The 25941-nt window shown below is 53.6% G+C and overlaps 1 protein-coding gene across 1 annotated transcript; it reads left to right on the forward strand.

Moving 5' to 3' along the window:
- The first annotated feature begins 23 nt into the window (after positions 1 to 23).
- On the forward strand, positions 24 to 25941 carry RGMB (repulsive guidance molecule BMP co-receptor b). Its single transcript, XM_051853608.2, has 6 exons — positions 24 to 542; positions 704 to 901; positions 1746 to 1803; positions 4388 to 4641; positions 9321 to 9829; positions 22593 to 25941. The coding sequence occupies exons 3-6, from the start codon at positions 1799 to 1801 to the stop codon at positions 23259 to 23261; spliced, it is 1437 nt and encodes a 478-aa protein (XP_051709568.1). The 5' UTR covers positions 24 to 542; positions 704 to 901; positions 1746 to 1798; the 3' UTR covers positions 23262 to 25941.

Below are 25941 nucleotides of genomic sequence, written 5' to 3' on the forward strand. Positions count from 1 at the left end.
CCGGTGAAGTGCGAGGAGGCCGCGGGGCGCGGAGCGGGCGCAGGGAAGCTGCGGGAGGGTCCCGCAGTCCCCTCCGAAGGGAGCCGCTCGCTGGCCCCACGCAGCGGCCCTGGAAATTCGGCCCCGGCCAGGAGAGCAACGGCTTTGTTTCCCCGCGCCGCGCCGCGCCGCGCCGCGCCGTCCGCGCGGCGACTGTGGTCCCCGGAGCATTCCCCGGGGCTGGCTCCAACTCCCAGCGCTTCCTCCTCTCCTTGTTCCCACAGCTTGGCCCCGGGCTCGCTCGTTTATTTATGTTTGGTTATTTAAGAGGCTGAAAGACAGAGACGGCCGGGCGGCCAGGCAGGCGGATCTCGCATCTGCTGCCTCGCTCCCGCACGCGCCCGCACCCAGGAACTCGCTCCGCGTCTCCCGCGCGCTGGCGCAGGCACCCAGCCACCTGCTAGCTCAGGTCCACGCCGGGGCCGGCCTCGGGGACCCGAACCCGCCCCCTGCCCCCATTCGGAGACCCTCGTGGGGAGAGACAGCGCGGCGGGGAAGGCGAGGTCTCGACTCAGCACCCGGCGTGGCGCGGGCCGGGCCGTGGCGGCGGGGGTCCTGCGCGCGCCGGCGCCGTCGGGGGTCGCGCCGGCAGGGGGCGGTGCGGCGCGGGGCGCGCTTCCGAGGAGGGGGCGGCAGGCATTTGGCTCCTCGCCCTCTCCCCTAGGTGGCAGAGCGGGCGCAGCCCCCGGCCCCCGGAGCTCGCCCCGAGTCGCCTCGCCTGGCGAGCGCCCCCCACCCCGAGGCGGAGCCTCCCCGCCGGCGCCCCGGGCCCCGCGACCCCCCACCCGCGCCCGGGCCGCGTGGCTTGCGGCTTATTTTCCCAGCTGGCGGGCGTCGCGCTGCAGACAAGGGAATGCCTGTGGTGAGTTGTTTATTTTGTCGGAGTTTGCGGTGGGCCGGGGGGCCCGCGGGGGGCGGGCGGCGGGCAGCGGCCGGCACTGCTTGGCGTTAGCTCTCCGTCCACCTGTGTGGTATAAATCAACCAGCCCCGGGGTGGCGGGGGCCGGCGCGGGAAGAAGCCCCCTGTCCCCCCTCGCGGACCCGGGGTACCACGTTGGCCTCTCCGTCTTGCTCGCGGGCGCGCCCAAGGGCAGGCGGCGCCCGGGGCCGGTGGACAGCCTGCCTGGGACCTCCACCCCTGGGGCCGGACCCCGTGCCAAGCCAAGGGGGACGGGGGTGCGGTGGGGTGGGGGTATCGGCTCGAAGGGCTGCCGCGACATTCGTGGGCACTTGCTCTGGCGGCTTCTCTGGGGCGTTGGGTACCGCGAAGTGGGGATCCTGGGGGAGCCCCCCACCCAGGGGGCTGCTGGCCGTCGTGGCCGCGGCTTTGCTGCCCTTGCCTGGAAGGGGGAAAAAAAAAACCTAACTACATTAGCGAGCTGGTAAAGCTTTTAAGGCCTTCTTGGGAGTGAGTGGCTGGCTAATGAGAGGTTAATTTTGTTTCGAAGGCAAGGCTGCGCTGGTTTCCTGAGATAAATGGACAGGAAGCGCATTACCTCCGCGCGCTGGCAAGCGGCTCCCAAATGCTTTTTGCACCTGCCGCTTCGGGCGGTGCGGCCCGCGGGGACCGCGGGGTGCGCGCGGGGGGCGGGCTGCGCGCCTCGCTCGGCGCGGGAGCCCGGCACCACCACCCGCACCCCCGCACACACCTGCCTCGGGGGGCGCCGTGCTCACGCCGCGCTCGGGGGCTCTCCTCTCACCCCCAGGTCCTGCGTGTTCCGGAGCTCGCGGGCCCCCTGCAGCAGCGGAGGGGTTAAGCATGACGTAAGTACGAGCCTGGAGCCCTGGGGGCCCGGGCCGCCTGTGCCCCAGCCCGCAGCCGGGGAGCCCTCCCAGGCGGGTCGCGAGCCGGGCCCCCAGCCCCTTAAGTCCCTGCTAAGCAGGCAGAGGTGGACGGTTTGTTAACTCGGGCTGGGGGAAACCGGCGAAGGCGGCAGGTGCAGGTGCAGGCTCAGGAAGCGGCGCCGCATCGCGCGCGTGGAGTGCACGCCCTGGCCGCGGTCGGCTTTGCCGGGGTCCCCAGAAAGTGCGGTTCTGGTCTCGCCCTCAGACCCAGTACAAGTGGCGAGGAACCGGGGGGGAGACTTGCGAGTTGCACGACTCCTTGGAGTTTTGCAGGTTTTTTTTTTTTTTTCTGATTAAAATAGCAAACTTGCTGAAAGTCGTCGATGGCGTGTGCGGTGCGGGCCTGGCCCACGGCTGCTCCTCCGTGGGGTACAGGCCGCCCCCCTTCCCCGGCACGGACCCGCGAGGCCGTGGGCGGACCCAGCGTCTTGAAGACGGGGGACCACCTTGCGGTTTCGTTGTGAAAATTAGCATTTTTCTTCTAGCGGCTGAACGCTTGTGCGGCAATAAAAAGTGGATTGTTAGGCTTATAAATCTTGAGCTTGTCAGATTTTACAACAGAGGAGCAATAAAGCGCCTCGCAGCGGCCCGGGGCCCCAACGCCGGGCTCCGCCGCGCCTCCGGGGCGCCCTCTGCCGGCCGGAGACTCGGGGCGCGGCGGGGAGCCCCGGCTCGACCTGAACCCCGGAGCCACCGCCTCTCGGCCAGGTGTCCTGAAGTGTGGCCAACAAAATGGGGTGCTCCCGCCGTAGGGCTCATGAAGAGGAACTGAAAAACATATATATATATATTTACTGTCAAGGCTTTGCTAACAAAGCACTTGCAGACACACAGCGTCCTGTTCGACCATGCTTTTAAAGGACATATAGCTGCATGTCACAGAGTTGATTGTAGATAGGAATTGAGAGAGAGGGTACCTTTTTTTTTTTTTTTTTGGCTCTAATCGTTTTGGGTGCGCGGCCTTATCTAACGATTTCAGGGGCTCCCTCCCTCCGCGCCCCTATCAAAAAGCCATTTCTGCAAGGCAACTCCGGAGCTATCATTAGGAACATGAAGCATGTGCAGAAGGCTCGGCTAGTGAAAGGTGTGTTTGCCGCCTGAGTCATGCCGCTGTGTCATAGCGATGAAAAAGTTAGAGGAGGAACGGTCTACTCCACTAGGGACCTAGAGGCTCGAGCAGCGCGCAGGCCGGTGGGGTGGACGGCTGCCACCACCGCCCCCAGCCCCCATCACCCCGCTCCACCGCCGGATAGCTCCGGCGAGCTAGCAACGCGTCCGCGGTGCACAGGAAATGTCTAACCGGAGATCCTGAGCTACGTGGCGGGCAGGGCTGCCAGCTGCGGCCCGGGACCCGGCGGCGGCGGCGCCCGGGAGCACTACCCACCCGCGGACGGCGGCGGGCTGCGACCCTCGTCGGGCCCCTGGAGGCCCCTCTCCTAGCGCGAGCGGCCGGGGTGGGCGGTTTGTTTTCTCCACCTCAACCCCCCAACCCCGCCATTGCGCTCCTGGGCTCACGGACGGGAGGCGTGAGAAGCCAGCGAGCAGCGCCCGCTCGTCGCGGCGCGATCCCGCTGCCTGAAAACGCACCCCGCGTTCCTCTCACCGCCCCGGGACCCAGCCCGTGGAGGGTCGCCCCCTCTCAGACCCCCACCACCACCGCAGCCTCCTCGCCTCAGGAACACCCCGGGCCGCAACACCCGTTCTCCCGGCTTTCGCCGAGCGCCCGCAGCGAGGCCAGGGCTGGGCCGGGGGCCCGCACGGCGCGTGCGGAGGGGCTGGGGCTGGTGGGCGCCGAGCGGGGAGCCGCCGTGATAACCGCACCAAAGACTCCGCGAAGCCGCGCAGGCTCGCCGTCATTCAAGGAGAGGTCAGAGGCGGGGTGCTTTGAAACGCCGGCGAGAGCGAGGAGGCGCTGCCGCTCGTTTCTATTGGGCGCCAGGAAACAGTAAATCGCGGAAGAGAGGAGGGCGCGTGAGGGCGGCCGGGCCGAACGGACGCGCAGGCGGCGGACGCGGAACTCGCTTTGCCCTGAGCGGACGGGAGGCGGGACGAGGTGCGGGGGCGGGAGCACCGGGCCCTGCGACTGGCCGGCGGGGTCCGGCGGACCCGCGCTTGCAGCCAATGGAAAGCAGGCGAGGGGCGTGGCCCAGCGCGGATTGGCGGGCGACGGGCGGGGCGGAGCGTCAGTGCGGGGCTGAGATTGATTGACCGCCCGGGCCTCCGAGCAGAGGTCCTGCGGCCGCCCGCGGCTGTTAGCCTGCGCTGGGTTGACCCTTCTCGGAGGTCCACGCCCGCCCAGCCCACGCTGGCCGGGGGCCGGGGCGCCCGCGCGCTCGCGGCTGGTCTCGGCGGCTCGCTCACGGTCTCTGTGTCTTCTCCCTCGTCCCTCCCCGGCCGCCGCGATGCCGCTACGCCCTGTTGCCGCCGCCGCCGACTCGCTCCGCCCGGGGCGCGCTGCTCGCTGCGGCGGTGGCGGCGGCCCGTCTCGGTCGCTGGCCTGAAGGAGGAAGAAGAGGAAGCGAGACGCGCCCCCCAGCCCATGCCGCAGCCACGGGCCGGGACCCGCCACGGCGCCCGCGCCGCCGCCGCCGCCCTCGCCGGAGCCCCCGAGACCTGCATGGACGGGCATGGGCTTGAGAGCCGCACCTTCCTGCGCCGCCACCGCCGCTGAGCAGCGCCGCCGACCCCGGCCCTGCCCGCCGCCGCCGGCGCCGCTGCTGCTGCTGCTGCTCCTCAGCCTGGGGCTGCTCCACGCAGGTAGGGACGCGCGCGCGGGCTTTGTTCCTCCCCTGGGGCCGAGGGCCGGCGCGGCGCCCCGGGAGCGGCCCCCCGCGCCGCCGGCCCGCACCTGGGCCGTGCGGGGGCCGGCACACGCCCGCGCCGTGAGGTGGCCGGGGGCCCGGGCTCCGGATGCGGGGTGGCCCTCGGCGGCGGTGTTTACTGAAACTCAGGGCTCGGATCAGGTTTCCGCCGCCGCCGCCGCCCGGGCGGGCAGACAAGGAGCCTTGTGCTGCTTCTCTCCCGGGTAGGGGGTTGGCGAGGCGAGGCGAGGCGAGGCGATCGCGCCCTCCCGGGTTTGCAGACCTGGGACCCCCGTACCGAAGGATCGGGAGCTTCCAGGGACCTGGGAGGGGGGATTCTCCCGTGCATTATTATTATTTATGTATTTCTTGCACTGGCTTCTTTTTAATGCGGCTCGGTTCGCGTTCCCCTGGCGGGCGAGCCTGCAGCCGGCCGGGCCTGCCGGCGTGCGCTCCGTGATTTTGGAGGTCGTTTCCTTTAAAAAAAAAAAAAAAATCCAGGACGCCGAGGACAAAAACACGTGCTTTTTTTTTTAGGAGTTTGCCTAAGACAAAAGATTCTTTTTTTTTTTTTTTTTTTTGCAATGCAATCCCAAAACCGAAAGGGAAATTCTTAGCTGGAGAACAAGCTACTGCCTACGAGGCCTTCCTTCGAGGCCTTTCTCGGCCCCCGGGTTTACAGGACAGCGGTCACGACGCCCCGAGCTGGAGAACCGTGAATTTTAAAGCCGTGGAGTAATTTTTATTTATTTATTAAGTCTCGCCAGCCGCGCTGAAAACCGGGGAGGTCTTTTCAAGTAATGGAAAAAATGTGGCATCGAAGGAGACGACTTAATTTACTTTGCGTAACTTTGCGTTGTGATGTAACAGCTGCGTGTTAACGCTGTCACTTGGGGAGAAGTCTCATTAAGAAGTGGGACAGGAGGTTTCAGAACGATTAGGGCTTTACATGAAGTAACTTCAGAGCCTTAGGAAAAATTGTCAGTCCGCAGGCAGTTGCGAGGAACAGTTTGCATGGCTCGGGGAAGGATAATATTCAGAAAAATTACGTGCCCCGCGGAGCTCAGCTGTGCGTCTGGTGAGGTGGACCCTGGGTGGTGGTCCTGGTACTCGGCCTGCAACGGGGTCTGAATGTGGCTCCCCGAGGCTGGCTCATGAAAGGCCTAAGAAACCCTTTGAGAGGTTTAGCAGAATGCAGGTGCCCTGGTTCAAGAATCTGGAATGTGAAGCTCATCTCAGCGTGGTAATGCGCCCTTCCTTCCTCTCCACTGACCCCGACCCCCAAGTGCTGTTGTTGGCTGATTTCCGTGGACAACCTGTTGCCCTGGTGCGGTTGATCTGCTCCTGGGAGAGAGGGGGCTCCTCTTGCGGGATCTCTTTGAAGAGTGGTGCTGTGGAAATGCAGGGAGCCCAGCCATTGCCTTCTGCAGATGGACCACCATATGTTTTATGTCTGGATGCGTATCATTTGCCACAGCACCCCATATGGCTCTGCATTTCACTTAATTCCGCCTCGGCAGATCTCATTTCTTTCATTATAAACCCGTGATCGTGCTGCACATTTGCCCGGGCAGCCTTGGCATTAGGAAAGCTGTCTTGAGTGGTGAGGCCTTTTTTGTCTGATTCATTAAAAAGTGATGAAGAAGTGAAAGCTCTGGATCCACACAGCCTTCAGCACTTCCAGGAACCGGCATTAGAAGTGCCGGCCCAGGGATTGTAGGTGTTGTGACCCCAGGACAGAGATCTGACTGCAAATTTGGGATTCTGCCCTTGGGAGACGGCTTTTGTTTACGCCATTTTTTTGTTTTTGTTTTTGTTTTTTTGGTCTTTTCTTTCAAAACAAGCAAACCTCTGGGATTCCTCAATGGAGATCCAAGATGGGAGTTACTTGCTTACTCATAGGCTTCATTCTTGAGGTGGTTTCTGCTCTGCACTGTCTTGGCATTTTGACAGGAGGCTTATTTTACCACCTAGAACAGGCACAAGTGTGCTTTTCCATGATAAGGTCCTGAAGCCTGGCTCTTTCTGGGTGCATTCTACAAATCAGTCACGATTCGGGAGCCTGAAGGCAGGCGCTGACCCTTCCCCAGTGAGCTCCCTCTCCCCAGGGAGCCCTCGGCCTTCCAGTCATCTCACTGTTTGAAACCTTCCCTAGAACAAAAGAACCCAAGGAGTTTTATTTCATGTGAGAATTTTTTTTTTTTTTTCAAAGTCTTCAGCACCTCCCTGCAATGCAAAAAGCAAAGAGAGGAGAGAGGTGGAGCCAGTAGGGGAGGAGTGAGACAAGGCACCAGGAATCTAAATACTGCTTTTCTTCCCTTCCGAACAGTTGCATCTGCATTTGCATGCCGTTCTTACTTTTGATATTTTATGACTATTTGAAATAATTATAAGTAAATGTATGCTCGGATAGATTTTATAGACCATAAAAAGAACAAATAGGCACTGCAGGTTTAGCGGAAACTTGTCGGCCTGTCATTTATTTGTAGTTTGAAAGCTCTTCAGTACTAGGCAGTCTTGACCCTGGTTGTGTTTCCTTGTTTGCTGTTTGCTGTGACTGATTTAAAAAGAAAAATAACTAGTTAGTTAACTCTCTGTCAGATCCGCTATTGCTGGAGTCAGGAAATTAAGGGATGCGGGACCCAGTGGTGGAAAACCGGGAGATTTGAGGCAAGCCACCGCATTCTGGCTTCATATTAGCTGTGTGTGATCCAGCCAGGACAGGGCCTGTTAGAGTCCTTTGCCTTGGTTTTCCCATCTGTAAAATGGCTTCAAGGTCTTTGTGGAGTTTTGGTCGGTTGATTGTGCTGTGTTCTGCTTTTGATAAAAATAGCTCGACTTGGTCTGCTTTGGAGAGAGGAATTCTAGAACACCTGGAGCTCCTTTGTCAGCTCTGCCCTGAGAGAACACAGAACAGGACAGACACGTGAAGCTCTGGGTTTTGTTTTGTTTTGAAGTGATCTAGTGACTGCTATAAATCCTCAGCTCCAAATATAAAAATGTGTTTTAATCTTTTATTCAGCTTAAAGTGAGTACAACATCCAGGTTACGGTGTTTTTCCCTCCTTGGGATTTAAAAATGACAACAGGGTTCTCATCAGAGATTGTCACCACCCACCCTTGTCTTCCAGCTAAAGCCAGACCCAGAGATGACAGGCCATTTAATTCAGATTCAAAAGCAGGCCAGTACAAAGTGTCTGACACAATATCAGGATCAGTAACTGATCAGTCTTCCTCAAGTGAAATGCTAAATCTTGACATTTGCCTGAAGTTTATTGCTCCCACATTTTTAAATCATTACACAGTTAATAGTGAATCCACTGACCCTCACTGTTTTCCTCATCCAGAATACAAACCACAGGATGCGTTGTCCCAGGAGAAGGTCATGGGGTTCCTTGTGCCACAGCCTCGTTTCCAGATGAGGAACCTGAGATGTGCAGGGCGCGAGAGACTCCTCCATGACCTGGAGACCTGCAAGAGGTCTCGGGGAGCCAAGAATTCGTTTCCGTACAGTCACAGATCCACCAAAGGAAGGCGCTTCTCTTGTCACCAAGTCTGTTCTACCGTCACATGACTGCCAGTTCTCGAGTTTGTGTACCTCTGTATACTTTTAGAGGTTTTGCGAATTGTTAAGAAGCTAGTGGCAAAAAAAGAAAAAAGTAGTGGTATTTGGAAATATTTTTTTTCCAATATAAGGCAGTAGTACTTGGGTCTCCATTACTTCATTTAACTCATTGTGTTTGCATGAGTTGTGAGGGGAAATGGGGTTTACAGGTGCTCCAGGGAATTCTGGGCTTTGTAGTTCTCTAGTTCTCTTTCTCAGACATGCTTGGGATCATCTGTGCAGCAGGATTTCAGCGTGTTGCACTTGTATCTGTTTTGACGTGGGGTCCTTTTTACTTGAAATTTGGAAGCTCAGGTCCCAGGGTGACAGAGATGGAGATTTATTAGGAGAGAAGTTAGGTGGATCCAGTGGGTCACTTTAGTTATTTTTAACAAAGCATTTGCCTTTGTAAGAAACCAGGAAACCGTGTCTGTTGACACGTAGAGTTTGTTAGTAGACGGGACTCGGGCAAGACAGAGTAGCGCAGCACCTGGATTTTCTGTTGATATTCTTACCCTGTAGCCATACTGCAGTCAGGGAAAGGTGGTGATTTTAACCAGTCGTCCTGTAATTTAGGGTTTTCCCCTTTCGTGGTTTTGCGCTCAGCGCTGCTTTTACAATGCTTTCCGAAGCAAATTACTCATGCAGTTCTCGAAATCAAAACCAAGTTCGTTCGTGTCTCTGATTGGTCGTCAGAGCAGAGGAACCATTCTCAAAATCTGGGAACAAGCAGCAGACCTGATCAGATATTACATTTTCTGTTCCTTTGTCACGTGAAGCTGAGAACCCTGGGCTCCACTCGATCCACGTTAGCTCACGGTGCTGTGCCACCTGTGAGCACACTGCCTTAATGAGCTGCGGGCACGTTTTCTCCCAGTGGCTTAATCTGAGAGAGGCATGGGAGCCCACTGTCCCCCTCTTTCTCTGAAGGCTTCTCAAAATAGGAATGCATGAGCTGGAGCACACGGTCCCCCAGGGAGAACTGCATTTTCTCCTGCGCTCACATGTGCCCTCCTCTCTCTTCTCCCATAGGTGACTGCCAACAGCCGGCCCAGTGCCGGATCCAGAAATGCACCACGGACTTTGTCTCCCTGACTTCACACCTGAACTCTGCCGCTGACGGCTTTGACTCCGAGTTTTGCAAGGCCCTGCGCGCCTATGCCGGCTGCACCCAGCGAACTTCCAAAGCCTGCCGTGGCAACCTGGTCTACCATTCCGCCGTGTTGGGGATCAGTGACCTCATGAGCCAGAGGAACTGTTCCAAGGATGGCCCCACGTCCTCTACCAACCCTGAAGTGACCCACGACCCTTGTAACTATCACAGCCACGCGGGACCCAAAGAACCCAGGGGACGAGACCCGGGCCCGCCCAGTTACCTTTTCTGTGGCTTGTTTGGAGACCCTCACCTGAGAACTTTCAAGGATCACTTCCAAACATGCAAAGTGGAAGGGGCCTGGCCCCTCATAGACAACAATTACCTTTCTGTTCAAGTGACAAACGTCCCCGTGGTTCCTGGGTCCAGTGCCACCGCCACGAATAAGGCAAGTGCACTTTTCTCTCTCTTCCTCGCCTGCCCACTCATCATTCTCACAGAGTTGATTACTCAGCTTGCGAAATGTGATATAAAAGGCCTAGCTGAAAAAGGAAATGCATTTCTTTTTTCTTCTTGAGAAGCAATCAGCAGTGGATAAAGGACTGAATCAAAGTTACTTAGTAAAGGAATTTTCTGAGAATGTAAAGTGTGGGTCTAAATATAAAAGAGTAATGACTTGAAGAACAGAAAGTAAACAGTGGGATCCAGTCCTCCAGGGAGGGAGGGCAGGCCTTTGCAGTGGGGAGGCGGGGTGGGAGAATGTGCACTTTTTCACTGATGTCCTTTTTTGAGTGCACACGCGTGTGACTCTTCTTGGGGAAATCCACACTGAGATTTTCAGCTGACTGAAGTGGGTGTTCTGAGCAAAGAAAGCGCTGAAGCCTGAGGCAGCGACCCATCAAGAAACGCTATTTTATTGGAGATTTGGAAGCGGCAGTAAACTGACATGGCTCTAAGCCAGCTTCCCAGCAGCAACCCCACACCGGCGTTTTGGTCGCCAGCCTCTTGTTGACCAAGGAGGCTGAGAATCAGATGGTGCAGAACAGTTGCTGTGTGAGCTCTGTCGTCTCAGGGCCCGAGGCTCAGCCCCAAGCTAAAGAGAAAAGTTGACAGAGCTGAGCTGCGCCTGCGCTGCCTTGCTTGCAGTGTCTAGGGGTCCGTGTTGGTTTTCAAGAAAGAAATCCTGTGCAGAGATCCTTAAAGCCAGCTGCCAGGCACCAGTGTCAGTGCAGGTAGGTAGAGAAGACCTGGCAACTGGATACCTAGTTGCCAGTCACTGCTAATTCAGTCGTTAGTAAACAAAGAAACGATTTTCCACTAAAATAGGGTGAGTCCCACCTCAACCACCTGCTTCCCTGTCTTCCTGACCCACAAAACCAGTCATACGGACCACCTTACTCTGCTTCATTTTCTGTACTTGTTCTGTCTGCTTAGGAGTTGGTTCAGACCAAACTATAACTGACAAAGATCAAGCTTTTGGAATACTTAGGACTGTCCTTTTGATACCAGAACACCAAACATGTGTGGCATATTTTTTTAAATGATTGCTAAATTATTGTACTTGGCATTCAGTGGAGGGAATTTTACAGCACCTCAGGAGCTATCTGGAGACACCCCCGGGGTGTCACAAATCTAAGATTAGAAGGCAGTGCTGTAAACAAAGAGGACTGTGAACACTGGTCCACGCGTCCTAGGGGGATTCCACAGTGTTTATACTTGGACTCCCAGCGAAAGCTCGAGTTTGCCTTATGCCTTCTCAAATTCTGCAGCCCCAGATAGTCTTGCCTTCCCTGGTTTTTATATGTGTGTAAATAATACTGCAGCTTACGTATTAGCCGTAAGTTATCTTACAAAGTTATACAATCTCGAAGCTACAAGATAATGACCAAAAAAAATCGCCATTGCCTCAGTCACAGGACCCCTAACACCTGTGAACAGCAGTCTTTGGGTAACAGGAAATCCCAGAAGGCACTGTTGGCGAATGAAGAAAGTGTCCGTCAGTTGAGCATGTAGGTGACAACTTGGAAGAGCACCCTTCCAGTAACTGTGCAGATGAATGAAATAATTGGTGGTTAGCACGAGCGTAGGGTTTTATTTCTCATGCCTTCCTTCCAGTCTCGTGTCCCTGTGTTGCTGAGCTCTTCAGAGTTGTAAATGTTTTACTCATTAGGGAGAAGATATTTGGGGATAACCAATAATTTTATGAAGTTCAGTATCATGTAAGTGGAAGTTTACACTGAAGTACTTAAGGTTGTTTCATTTCAGATGTTGACTCTAACATTTCTTTTTATTTTCTAAATAAAAAGTACAACTTTGTTTTCACCCTCAGCTGTTTGGTACGCATCAGAAGTTTGTACCCATCCCACAAAGGGGAGGACGAGGGGTTCTCTGACATAAATCTAAGTGGACAGTGAGAATGCTCGGTGCTTAATTGCACCGTTGGAAAGTATTTCCCCACATCTGGCGACCATGCTGTTCAGCAACAAATTACTCTCTGGCTTCACGGCCTCTAGGAGCTGTTGGGGGTTTTCCTCTGTTCCCTCTTAAGCATCTGGAAGGTGACTGCTGATGGCCTGTGCTGGTGGAACCAGGCAGAGACCTGACTCCCCCAACACGATTTCCTCTTGCCCACTCGGGGCTAAAATAAAAGCTTCAAAGACTCTTAAGCACGAAAACACAGTGGCGAGGAAAACAGAAACAACAGGAGGCGAGACATTAAGTTCCAAACAAGATCTGATTCATTTCTCTTATGACCTACATGATGCTTAAAAAAAGAGGACTTGGGAAAGATTTGTGAGAGAGAGAGAGCCCCAGCTTTCACACACAGCCCGTGGTCGAGTGACACAGCACTGCCCACTGAGGCTGTCTCGAGCCACTCCTTGTGTGGTCGGCCACGTGACCCATGCACTCAGTGGCGCTGAATTTAAAGATGGACTGACGGTTGTTGTGCTTAAAGCGTCCGCTCACTCAACGCCTTCAGACCCAGGGTTTGGCTCAGTGAGGGCACTGGGACAACTCGATGCCCGCCATCTTCAGCCTAGCTGGCTGAGCCCTTCCTCATCACAGAGAGACCAGTGGGAGAAAACCCCAACAACACAAGGAAAGAACAAGGAGTCGTCTGCACTTGCGGGCCATTTGATGGCCTAGCTGTGTCTGCACGTTTAAGGCGGGTGGGCCTGGGGGTGTTTGCTGGGTGGTTCTGGTGAGCACACGTGTACCTTCTCAGGGCCCCCCAACTTGCTCACACCTGGGCCGGCCTGTTACACCCCCTCTCTTTGGGAGAGCCTGTGGCAGTCGGGCCCCCTTGTCACAGGTTATGGGTGTTACGGAGCATGGCGTTTCAGCTCCCACCTTGGGGGCTATAGGAGTTCTGGAATACGGCAGACCTGGGCCCAGATCCACATCAGCTCTGGGCCATCTTCCCCACCTGCAGCTGGCAAAGGCAGCTGCAAGCGCTTGGGCTCTGGGGCAGAGGGCGGTGAGAGGGGCGGGCTGAGAATGGCAGAGGTAGCTGTGGTAGGAAGAAGAGGCAGCGTTCGCATCAGGGGAGGAGGTGGCCCACGCTCTGAGCTTCCCAGAGGACTCGAGTCCGGGCCTCCTGTGCCTCGTGTTCAGCAGGGGATGCTCGCACGTTCGCTTTGCCAGGCTCTCCCACTCTGGTTCAGCTGCTTTCGTGTATCATTGTGTAGTGCGCTCATTTTGGACCTGTAGAAGCCAGCATCACAGGGAATTGGGAAGTCAGCTTGTATTAAAATCACCAGTCTCTCAAGTGCATTTAAAATGATTGCTTTTCATAGAAAAGTCAGAAGTTCTTTATTGTGCACCCAAACAGCAGTGTCTCTAGTGAAAGTATTATTACTACTAATTTGCATGTCTCTGGGTATATTTCCCTCAGTTGTGAGGTAAGCCTGCCCTCCTCCACCGTCCTGACGTTCTTATCCTTAAGTCTCAGTAAAAGAAAAAGTGTGAAAGGAGATCGGGTGGGGGTGGGGTGGCTACAGGTCCTGTCCCAGATGTTCCACTTCACATGAGTGACACGTGGTTCACCTTTAGGCAGTTTGCATGCGGGAAAGGGGTGGGCCCTTGCTGCTGGGCCAGAGGACTGGGGGCCTGGTGAGTGGATGTTCTTGGCACTCGCAGGGGCAGCACTTAGGGCCTGCTCAGGCACAGTAGGAGGCTTTGCCCTTCAGTTTTAAAAGTAAGAGTACTTCAAGAAATTTGTGGAAAATGAATTAAAAAGGATCGGTTGATTGTGGCAGGCACTAGGCCTAGTGGTTAAGACACCTGCATTAATATTGGCGTACCTAGGTTCAGTATCCAGCTCCAGCTCCTAAGTCCTGGCTTGCTGCTGATGGCAGACCCTAGGAGGCGGCAGTACTGGTTCAGGTGTTTGGGTTCCTGCCACCCACGTGGGAAACCTGGATTGCCTTTCCAGCTTTATCCTGGCCCAGCCCAATCCCCTGCTGTTGGCAGACATCTGGGGAGTGAACAAGCACTCTCACTCTTGCTCATAAATTTTTTTTTAAAGATTTATTTATTTATTTGAAAGAGTTACCCAGAGAAAGGAAGAAAGGCAGAGAGAGAGAGACAGAGAGAGAGGTCTTCCATCCTCTGATTCACTCCCCAGTTGGCTGCAATGACCGGAGCTGAGCTGATCGAAGCCAGGAGCCAGGAGCTTCTTCCAGGTCTCCCACATGGGTGCAGGGGCTCAAAGACTTGGGCCATCTTCTGCTGCTTTCCCAGTCCATAGCAGAGAGCTGGACCAGAAGTAGAGCAGCTGAGACTCGAACCGGTGCCCATATGGGATGCCAGCACTGCAGGCGGCAGTTTTGCCTGCTACGCCACAGCGCCAGCCCCGATAAATAATTTCAATTAAAAAAAAAAAGGACAAGTTTGTTTTGGAAAAAAAAAAGGAAATCCTTGCATACAAGAGGCTTTGAAGAAGTTTGTGAAAAATACAAATTAAAAAAAATTGCATGGGTTTCAAATTATTTTGTGCCAAAATAAACTTATCCTATGTTCCATGAACTTTTGAAGTATACCCACGTGTGTAAACTTTAAAATTCCCACAGTCACTCTTCTGAATCTCATTCTGGAGCGATTTTCCTATGTGTTCCGTTGACGGATGACACCAGAAACTTAGAGTGGTTCACACTTGGTTGGCACCTGCCTCCCCTGGTTTTCCATAAGGAAGCATCCTCCTTCTCTTGTAGGCTCCTGGAGTGTGAGGTGGCCCCATTCCTCTCTGATAGCCTTTGGCGTGTAGTTAGCACTGCACAGCAGCACGTGGGCACGTAAGCCAGGATTCTGGATCCTTCCCTGTTCACTGCAGAAGCAGAGCCAGACGTGCCTGCATTGCAAAGGCTTCCAGCTGTCGTCAGAAGTCTATCTCTGGATCAGGGTTTGGAAATCGGCCCTCTCTTGACCCCATAGTACTTTTTTTTTTTTTTTCTTTTTGAGGCTGAGTTTTTACCGCACAATATGGTTTCAGATTCTTCGTGGAGATCCTGGGATCCACACAGTCATGATCCTTTTGCTTGTTTGTGTGGTCTATGAGAGAGTCTCCTCCCGTTCGCAGGCTTGTGTTCTGGATGTATGGACGCTGTTCTTGCCGGCAGCATTGTTACAGAGAGGATGAGCGATTTTTTTTTTTTTTTTTTTTTTTTTTGGAAATACAGAGGCCTTTCCTTCCTGAAGGCGCAGACTGACCTGCAGAGGCATTGTAACTCTCCTCACGATCTAAGATTGCGTTTCTTTTCCTTATGATTACATTTGTTGCACAAGGTCATTTTTTCCATTGCTGTGAGAGAGACTTGCTCCTTATCTTGATCCTCCCTCCTTCAAAAAAAAAAAAAATCCTACAAAGTGTTCAGACGGGGTGAGTGAAGCATGCTGGGAACCGGGACGTTTGCAGTTAGAGCTCCCTGCTGGACACAGTCACTATTTTTAATTTCCTCTGATGGGACATCTGATGAGAGGAGTGCTACACCTGGAACTCTGAGGATTAAAGGCCCCAGGGGTGTGTGTGTGTGTGTGTGTGTGTGTCTGTGTGTGTCTACGCACACACAGGAAGAGCTGAGTGCCGCCTCTGCTGTGGCTTCAGTGCATAAGTGACAGCAGCAGCCGGTGGAAAAGCGTCGAGGTTGCATGTAGTAAACCCAGGCGTTTCTCAGCGTTTCTTTGCACAGCAGTAGGGAACGGCATTCACAAGCTGCTTCTGAGCCATTGTTCCTTGGCAAGTTGAGGCAAAGGCGGAGGGCCAGGAGAGTGGGCCAGAGAGCTGGGTTGTTGCAAAGGCCTGCCCCGCAATACCACCCGGGGCACAGCCCTCTCCGCCTTGGCTCACAGGTCGCTCGTTTTACTCCTGGGATTTGGCACAGTCTCCTCCCTCCCTCTTCTGCCTGTGTTTGCTCATACTCCCTTACCACCCAGCAGGGCCTGGGACCCTGGCTCCCACTTCTGCAGAGTTGTTGGTCTCTGACTTAAGACCAAAAGGCCTCCTGGAATTTGATTATCCCAGGGAGCAGCTCTTAGCTTCAATTCATTGGTCGAGACCCCAACTCATCCTTAAAAAAACTTTTGATGAACGCCTGTGGCCTGTGTCAGACATTCTTATTCTCCCAAAGTTTACTTCTTGCCCAAAGAATACCGAAACATTTTAGAAGAGCAGAAATCAGCCGTCACCCGGGCGGCCGGGTTCTCATCGGCGCTCTTCTGGTTCCCCCATGACTCTGGTTCGTTAGAAGGTCTTGGGGTCTGGTTATAAGGTCTTAGGGCCCAGGAACGACTTAGGTGGGCTTCATGTGCCCTGAGTAAGTTGCCAGGAGGGAAGAGGACCTCCGAGTGCGCGTGGGGAAAGAAAGCAGGGGAAGAGCAGCAGGGCGTGGCTCGCGCTGAGCCCTGAGTGTGAACGGTGGTTCTGTGAGTGGAGGGGCCCTCCTCGCTTGCTCTTCCCGCTGCGGTTTGCAGCGGAGGCACACGGACAGGGCTCTGGGTACAGAGTCCTCCACTCCCTGAGTGCGCCGCTCCCTCCATCCAAGCGCGGTCTGGAAGGAGGAGGAGACCTTCAGAATCCCCTGTCGGTGAGTGACATCCACCCAAGGCCTGCCTGAGCTGTGGGCTGCTGCCGCTTTAAAACGACTGCGCTCTTCCTCCTCCGTGGTTTAACCCACAGGCACGAGGCCAAGTCTGATCCACAGCTGAGAGTTAGAACTTGTTTTTCTGTCACACTTCCAGATGTCTCTCTCCCTGCCCTGTAAAATTCTCTTTCGAGTCAACATTTGCAGGGGAAGGGGCGAGAAGGAAGCAGCGGATGGTGGGCCCTCTTCTGTGCTGGCCCCCGAGGCTGCCAGCCGGGCAGTGTGTGCCCAGGACCCCGGGGGACAGCCCTCTCCCGTGTGCCACGGCGAGCACCGCCGCTGTAGCCGCGTTGTCTCTGTTTGTTTTGACTGCCACAGAGCTTGCTGTTGTGAATGTTGTGTTCTGGGCGGGGTGAGACCAGGACTTCTCACACTGCTCAGCTTGTCGGTGGCTGATGAAGTAAGGAGAACAGCAAACAGGCATCTGAGATGCAGACCTTGGCCGGGCTTGCGGTGGAAACGTGGTGCTGTTGGGTCTAGAAGGACTTAAGGCCAAACTGGTTCCGCAGAGAGAGGCTCCAGTTCTCTGGTTATTTTAAGAGTTGGAGCCAAAAGTACATTGGGCCAATTCCAGGGGGGCTGGGAGGAGGGGTGGTCGTTCATGTAAGGAACATGGCATGTGTACTGCAGATATAGAATTGGTAGGACAGCATTTAATCATGTGGTGGTTTAGGTGTGTGTGTCTGTGGCATTGACGGCCACCCCTCCCTGCCCAGGCCGCGCGCACACAGAAGGAGATTGTTTCGTAGCGTTCCAGTTAACTGGCCTCATGAAATACATGCTCCCTGCTTCTAACCACTTCGCCCCTGAGTTCTCAAGGGCCTTCTTTATTTCCTTTTAAGCCCTGGGGACTTGAAATTGAACCGAGAAGTGACAAGGTGTGAGTGCATTGCGGGGACCCAAGAGACCTTTCACTGTTGCCCCTACCTCCCAAAGCTGAAAAAAAAAATGATCAAAGAGGCCGTGATTTCCTAAGCCCCCTCAGTCTGGGGAAGAGCTGGGCTGAACCTGGGCCCAAGGTTGCACCCTGGGGCCAGGCCTCCTGCCCCCATCAGAAGGGAGAGGCCCAGAGACAAGACCTGCTGGGGCAGATTCTCTCAGCAGTTACTGCCTCCAGCCCTGGCTGGCTCTCTGCTTTCCGAATGCGCTCAGCCTCTGCTCTGGTCGCAAAGTACACACGCACACACACACACACACACACTCACACACTCTCGCCCTGTACCAGTACAGCAGGAAGGCGGCAGGCGAGCCGAGCGGGACGCTCCCTCTGCCCTCTGCCGTTGGTGAAGTGGCTGCGACTTGCAGGCCTCGAGGCCTTTCCTCTCTGCGTTGCTCCGCTGCGCAGCAGGAAGCTGGCCAGTTGCCCTGTCCCGGCACCCATGTACGCCGCCCGCCTTCCTCGTTTTCAGCATTCAGAAGTGGCTCTTGGAAAGCCAGCTCTCTGGTGCCTGTAGCTTTTCTGTCATCTCCGGGCTGGCTTCCCTCTCGCCCTGGCAGGCTCCCGCCAGCTGCTGAGCCTGGTGCTCCTCCGGACCACTGGGGCTGGAGGCCCTCAGCAGTGGGTGTCCTTGCCCTCTGCTTCGGTTTCTTCTTTCTCCGGCTGCTGCTAAGGCCCCCACCTGCGGCCAGGGCGGCTCCTGTCCCTGCGTGTATCTGTTACCCAGCGCAGTCTGATGCCTTGCAGTTCTCTGGGCCCTGTAAGTGCTCTGTGGAGGGACTGGAGCGTGGGTAAGTAGAGCAGTTTTGAAACCTCTTTGGAAGGCTGCAAATTTCTTGCAGTCTCCTTCAAGCCCTGCAAGGAGCAGAGTCAGGATTTTAACCCGCCACTCACCCCGTGCACACATGTGCTGCCTTGCAGTTAGTATCTTGTCCTAGCTCAAAACAGCTGCGTAAGAGACGGTTAGATTTGTGGGTCCTGCATGCAACTTCCTCTAGGTAAGACATGTGCTCTCTAGGCTGTGACAGGACATTCCAATTCGTTGACTTCACTGCTGCCTAACAGACTGATTCCCCCAGGTTTTTTTCTTTTTTTTTCCTTTTTTTTTTTTTTTGGAAAATTATCAATGATATCAAAGAATTTCCCAGACCAGTTTTTTTGCTGAAATATGGAAGAGATAAAAACCCACCTGGGTGTTGCCTGAAATCACTCAGACAGGAAGTTAATCGAAATGAATGTGCTAGTTTTCCCCTCCTCCACGGAAGGGAAAGGACACAGAATTCCCCACAGTTCTTTGTGGTCAGAAGACCCTGCCTCCCAGCCTGGACACAGGCTCCACCCCAGCTGAGAACAGCACCTCTGGGCACCCCGGGAGGGGGCCGTGGGGAAGGGTGAGTCGAGGGCAGGCACAAAGGAAGGAGCCCCCAGAGGCTCTGGCTTCTCAGAGATCCAAGCTGAGAGTCTTAGAGATGGCCGCGTGCACGCGTGCTGCTTTCCTTCTGTGAAGCATCCGCCCCTGGGGTGAGGGTTGGGCAGAGCTGTGCTCTCCGTCCCCCTGTGCATCTCCTGTAGGATATGACAGGGCCGTCGTCTCAGCTAATTACACGAAATAAAATTCATTTTATCTTCTGATGACAGAAGTAGAGTTGTAACCAGGTCCACGTCAAAGCAGGGGCAGTTTCAGTTCCGTTTCTTGAACCTGACCTAAGCCGGGAGTAGTGTGTGTGTCCTTGCTCCTGGAGGTCCAGCCCTGGGACCTGGGCCTTCCACGAGGGCCCTGCACGTGCAGCACCGAGGGGCCTGGTCAGCCTGTCTTCCACAATGCACTCTGCACAGACAGTTAAGAGTACAGTGTTGTGCCATGGCCGTGCCTTGGAAAGATGGGTAGGCAGAGTCTGGGTTTTCCTCTTTTTTATTGAATTTGTTTTTTTCTTTGTCCTGGTGGAAGGAGAGGCAGATGTCCTGGTGTCTCACAGCAAACCTCCCTGGGTTCTTGTTGCCTTGGCTTGTTCGAAGGCTGGTTTGTACCTGCTGTGTTTCTCTTCCTAAGAGACCTTGTGGGTGGTGAAGATCTCAGGGAGGGAAGCATTAAAAATGCATGAAGAGGACTGGAGTAGTTTGTCTAAGGTGGGGGAGGCTGAACAAAAGGCATTGATGTTCTAGAATGCACAGAAATGCCATCCATCAATAATAAATGGGTGGCATAGAGCAGATGTGCCAAATTGACTTCTTATAGTATATGGATCAGTCCGGAGCTGGGATCTTTTAAGTTGTTCTTTCTGAGAGCTACTAAGTATCATTTTGAATATTCTCTTCAAATATAGTAATAACCTGAATATTCTGTTCACTATGCTCTGATGGCTGCTAGTTGGAAATATGAGGAGTTCGTAATTTCCAAAATTTCTTGTTCAGTGTTTTTGAAGTAAGGATTATTAAAAATGAGTAAATTTTGCTCTTCTGAAGATCAACATGATCTGAAAGTGGATTTCTTTCCCTTTCATGGCTGAGCGCTCTTTTAAGAGCCCATGTCATCATCATGAAGAATGCAATTGATTACAGAGCTGGAGTCAGTGCTTCCTATGTTTTTACGCTGACTCCGTCTCCCAGTCCCTGTGTGCTTAAACTAGGAAGGAAGCCCCGGAAACGCCACTCCTGCTCTGGGCTGTGTGGGAGTAACGGTGTCACTCAGCAGGGAAGCAGCAGCGAGAGGAATCCCACCGCCTCTGGCAGGTTGGAGAGACAGAAGTCTGTCTGACTGACTGACCTGGAATAGTTTGTGTGACAGTGGAGCAGAAGGCGTCCCGACCTGGCCTTTCGGCTCTGTGCAAGTCACTGGAAGCATCACAGGACAGCAGAGGAAGCAGTGTGGGCAGTGTCTGGAGGAGCTGCTCGGTGCGAATCCGTGTGCTTGAGGAGCTGCGGGATTGCCCCACTCCTGGTATTCACCCTTGCTCGTCTTTGGGAAATCTGTTTGGGATTGGCTATCTCTGCTTTGTTGTCCCAACAAAAGGAATTCCTCTCCCCCTTAAGTGCAAAAAAAGTACTTCAGTTCTTGAGATAAGGCCAAACTGGCTTATATTTGATGTTGGTTAGGCTGGAAACAAATTGCTTAGCTGGTGTGAAGGAGTGGCTTGCATCTTTGAGTCTGAGTGTTATGGTTGAAAATGAGGATAGCAATTCTATATTTAAAAAATCTTTTACTAATTCATATTTTAGCCATTTGTGTTGTTAACCTTGAACTTTTTCAGGTGCAGAATTCACTTGAATTAATCTTCACCTCTATGGGATCCTTGCATGCCTTTAAAAAGCACTTGTCAAATTGCCTTTAAAGCCACCACATAAATCTATTTTATAGTCCCATTAGCTATCTAGCTGCAAACCCCCAGCCACCCTGGAAGGGCCCATGGCTGGATGCACAGCAAATTTCCTGCAATCATCCTCTGGTACACCTCCTTGGGGTTGTTAAGAAGGTGTTGAAATGTGAGAAGGCTGGTAGTGAAATCAAATTGTGACTCAGGGTCATTAGGCAGGGAGCAAACCCGGCGTTTTCACAAGGCATTGTCTGGCTTGCAGTTGCAGCTGCAAACAACGGATATGAATTTAACCAGTTGCTGCGGCGCAGCCGGTTCAGATCTGGCTTTATAACTGGCTGAAGTACAATGAAACGGCTGGAAAATTCCAGTCAAGTAACACCAGTGGGAACATGTGGAATTAAATAGTGCGAGCAGATGCTGGCCGAGGTGGGGGAAGACTTCAGCCATCAACCTGAGGAGGTGGGGAGGCCTGGTTGTGTGTGTGTTGGGGAGGGCAGGGGTGGGAGCATTTTCTGGCCTTTTTCACAAGGGGCTTTTGTTTTGATTGGCACTCTGCAGGAGTAGGGGGTTCCTCCCTCCACAGTAACTCAGAGTGTTGGGCTTCTCCGGCCTCCCTGTCTGAAGTCACCTGATGCCTTTTTTCTTTTTCTTTCTTTTTTTTTAAGAAGGAAGAAAAGAAACTGCTAAGCTCTGGCAGTCACTGTCCCAGTGCAGGCAGGAAAGGGGGTTGACTCTGAGCCGTCGCTGTTGCTTCCTCCTCCGTGAACTGTGTGCAGAATTTGGAGGCTTCAGCGTTGGCTGGGGACGGCTTTCTGAGGAGTTAAAGACCGTGGCGCTGTTTGGGGAAAACATTTGCTGTAACTAGGCTCAGGGTGTTCGGTCTCTGCCAGTGCCTGGGAGCTGTGTTTGCCAAGTGATCTCCCTGTCACAGGGATTAGCCAGTGATGTGAAACATTTGATTAAGGGACTCAGGGAAGTCTTGCCTCACACACGTGATCAGTAGCCGTTGCCGGAGCACCGCCTGCTCTCAGTATCTGTGCTAAGCCAGGGTGCGATGATGAGGGTCACACACCAGCAGTGACCCTTTCAGACAGCAGAGTTCTCCTCGGTGTATGGTGCATTAAGCCCCTTAAAGTGTTTTGGTTTTTTTAAAAGATTTATTTATTTTAATTGAAAGAGTTACAGAGACAGGTCTTCCATCCACTGGTTCACTCCCCAGATGGCTTCAACAGCCAGGGCTGGGCCAGGCGAAGCCAGGAGCCAGGAGCTTCATCCACTTGAGGGGCAGGAACCGAAGCCCTCGGGCCATCTTCCACTGCTTTCCCAGGTGCATCAGCAAGGAGCTGGACCTGAAGTGGAGCAGCCGGGATTCAAACCAGTGACCATATGGGCTGTGGCACTGCAGCTGGGGTTTAACCCACTGCACCACAAGCCCCTTAAAGTTTCTGGGTAACTTAGAAAGGAAGCTTTTTCTTTCTTCTCAGATCCATACCATGTTTCATCCGTGTTTGGAAAGTGACATCAATTACCAATCAGTTACCAATAAAACTGGCCCATTTTGCAGTAACGACTCTGTTCTCTGACCTACAAAAGTAAAGCTTATCTTGATGCACATTCCTTGGGCTTATATTTTATATATATAAATATTTTATATATATATATAATTTTCTCTAAAAGAGTCGCCATGGCTCTGTGAGGCCAGAGCAGACAGACTGAGCTGGGTGATTCTGTCCTGAGTGAAAAAGGAACTCCCCCTGCAGAGGGCTGCCCCTTTGCACCTGCCACCCACCCTGCTAAACCTTGCTCGTGTCCTCCCCACAGATCACTGTCATCTTCAAAGCCCACCACGAGTGCACCGAGCAGAAAGTGTACCAAGCTGTGACCGATGACCTGCCAGCCGCCTTCGTGGACGGCACCACCAGCGGTGGGGACAGCGATGCCAAGAGCCTGCGCATCGTGGAGCGTGAGAGCGGTCGCTACGTGGAGATGCACGCCCGCTACATAGGGACCACGGTGTTCGTGCGGCAGCTGGGTCGCTACCTGACCCTGGCCATCCGCATGCCCGAGGACCTGGCCATGTCCTACGAGGAAAGCCAGGACCTGCAGCTGTGTGTGAACGGCTGCCCACTGAGCGAACGCATCGACGACGGGCAGGGCCAAGTGTCCGCCATCCTGGGGCACAGCCCGCCTCGCACCTCCTTGGTGCAGGCCTGGCCCGGCTACACACTGGAGACGGCCAGCACTCAGTGCCAAGAGAAGATGCCGGTGAGGGACATCTACTTCCAGTCCTGCGTCTTCGACCTGCTCACCACTGGCGATGCCAACTTCACCGCTGCAGCCCACAGTGCCTTGGAGGACGTGGAGGCGCTGCACCCGCGGAAGGAGCGCTGGCACATCTTCCCGAGCGCCGGCAGCAGCGCGCCCCGGGGAGGCAGCAACTTGGGTGTCAGTCTAGGACTCGCGGGCTTGATCCTTGTTGTGTTTTTGTAGGGGTTGTCTTTTTTTTTTTTAATTTTTTTTGTCTATAACAAAATTTTAAAATATATATTGTCATAATATATTGAGTAAAAAGAGTATATATGTATATACCATGTATATGACAGGATGTCTGTCCCGGGACCCTCACCAGATTGTACATACTGCGTTTGGCTGTTTTCACCTATGTTGGATGTAGTGTTCTTTGATTGTATCAATTTGGGTTTTTGTGGTTTTTTTTTTTTGATTTTTTTTTTTTTTTTTTTTGGTGAAATGTTTTATAATGTCCCTGCCTGGGGACCTGTTAGAAAGCACTTTATTTTTTATATATTAAATATTTATGCGTGTACCTGATTAACATGTATAGTACGTATACACAGACACCATATGCAGCGCGCCCCTTGATGGTGACCAGTTGTTTGTAGCTGTTCCCGGCTGTTCCCTCCTGCCCTTTCCCATTGCTGCTGAGTGGCCAGCGTGCAGTTTCGCTGGCCGAGGCCTGGTGGCGCTGCCTCCTTCCTCTGAATGTGTCCCCACCCCTCCGTCTGCCCTGACTCCACAGGGAAGGATCGTTCACTGCCCCCTACGGGTGCTTTCGACTCTAAAACACTGATTTAGGGAGCCATCTCCCTGTCTATGAGCTGTCACTTTTTCAGAAGGTGGAAGAATTAACAATAGTCCCTTTCACTCTCAATTCAAGTCGTTCTATTTGAACACAGATGAGATTGAGTCGTAGGAAGCTGCTGTTTTTTGTAGGTCAAAAGGTCTAGTGTTGGCAGTTTCATAAATACCAGATCCCTCCCTAGACCCCAGCAGCTCTCCGACTTTTTCTCATCCTCCGTTTAAATTGTAGTCCCTCCCTCTTTTAACTCTATTTACATTAAACAAAACATGAAACCATAAAGTAATCATGCCGGCTTGCTTTTTGCGCTGTCTGTAATTTGAGCAAGCCCATGCTCTTACCTTTCGCTTCCTCAGCTGTGTGAGCCCAGAAGCAACAGAGCCCTCACTCGGCCTCACCTGAGGGATCCAAGCCCTGGGGTTGGTTGGACTCTCTGACGTGGAGTTTTCAGCTCTGCCCTCCACCCCGCGGGCTGCACAGTCTGCCTGAGCTGTGGGACAGAGCAGGACACTGATGCCCAAGAGGCGGCCTTGACCTGAGTGTGGGGTGCAGCTGAGCCGAGTGCTGTCTCATCCAGACCTCCGTAACCAAACATGGTGCTTCCCAAGTCGTCTCTCTTTCGAATCAGATCCACTCCCTCTTAACGTCTATGATTGACTGTACCTGGCTGGTTGCTCCTGAAACTTGGTGGAATCCCTATGAAGTCCAGCAAGCTCTCCGTCCTTTGCCTCTTCCGTTGTTAGTTCTCCCGTGTATCCAGAGGAGAAGAGCACCGTGAGGCAGGAAGCGTAACTGAGAGTCAACTTCAGGACAGGTCAGGCCGTGTTGCTGTACAGCGTCTAGGTGGACGTGTCTTGTTCCAAGAAGAGGCGATGCACTTTGTACCTGAAAATTTCAGGTTGACGCAGAAGAGAAAAACTTAGGCAGTGTAGGGATTTAGGCCAAGGTCATGCTTTGTTCTTTGCCACGTCCTGATGATCAGGGGCCCTGACTAGCAGGAAAGGAAGATGTCGTTCTGTGAAGTTGTAGTTGGTAGTGAGCGGATGGCCGTACAGCCACACAGTGGACTTGGGAGTGTGTAGAGAGGTTCGAAGCTAACCTGCTTGGGTGTGACACAAGGACGTTGGACAGTTTGGGAACACGGTGAAGGCACCTTGCTTCTTACTTGCTTCATCTCCCAGCAGTTGGAACCTAAGCCTGGCATCCTTTCACAGAAGCTGGGCCAGGGCCCTGCCTTCCACCACCTCTGAACTGCGACTGCTGCTGCTGTTCACCTGTGGGGCCACGGACCATGTTCAGAAGCGCTCGTTAGCTAATGTGTTTCCTAGTGGAGTAGGACGAGGGAGGGAAAATCGAGGATCCTTTTAACCACTATTTTTGTGCAGATAGTATAGAAGTGAAGTGAAAGCAATAGTAGAACTATCTACAGCATCTAGGTTTAGAGTGGATAGGTTACCTTTGCCTTTTCAGGGAAAGCTGACTCGTGGCGGGGAAGGAAATTGGATTCTTTTGCCATGTCAGGTAGCTGGCAGGATGCTCTCCGGCCTTTGGCATCTCTAGCAGTGACTCCACAGTAGCTCAGTTCTCCCTCGGGAACCAGTGCCACTGGGAGTGAGATGTTTAAGAACCCCCAAAGATAGCATTCAGAAATAGCCAGTATTTCTCTAGACAAGGGCAAGGCCGATCTCCTGTCCTAGGGTTTCTAGAGAAAATACCACTTGCAAGGTGTTGGTTCTTGAAATGCTGCTTGGCCAGGAAGGTTTCAGACTAGCCCAGTGCATGGACTGGCTGCAGCTGTTCCCAGTCCCAGGGGAGTGTAAAACTAGAGGGGAAAACACTGCTTTTCACAAACGCTCCACATGGCTGTCTTCAAAAAGACTCAAAATCTAATTTTTTTTTGTTCTCTGTTGTGCTTGGAAACCCCCCACAGTGTGTGGAGACTTTGCAAAGAAACCTTTAGATGTGGTTCATAGGTATATGAATAAGTATCTGTGTAAAACAGTGAGTGTGCAGTGTGTACAGACTTTAAATTATTATGCTAGAAAAATAAAAGTTACCTACCATGCTGTGGAA

The sequence above is a fragment of the Oryctolagus cuniculus genome, chromosome 14, assembly GCF_964237555.1.
Source record: "Oryctolagus cuniculus chromosome 14, mOryCun1.1, whole genome shotgun sequence".
Lineage (NCBI taxonomy): Eukaryota > Metazoa > Chordata > Mammalia > Lagomorpha > Leporidae > Oryctolagus > Oryctolagus cuniculus.

Bases quoted from the DNA above. Each gene is read 5' to 3' on its own strand.
- RGMB (XM_051853608.2), top strand. The intron at 4,642-9,320 runs GTAGGGACGCGC...CTTCTCCCATAG, and splicing joins CCTGGGGCTGCTCCACGCAG to GTGACTGCCAACAGCCGGCC. The intron at 9,830-22,592 runs GCAAGTGCACTT...TCCTCCCCACAG, and splicing joins GTGCCACCGCCACGAATAAG to ATCACTGTCATCTTCAAAGC.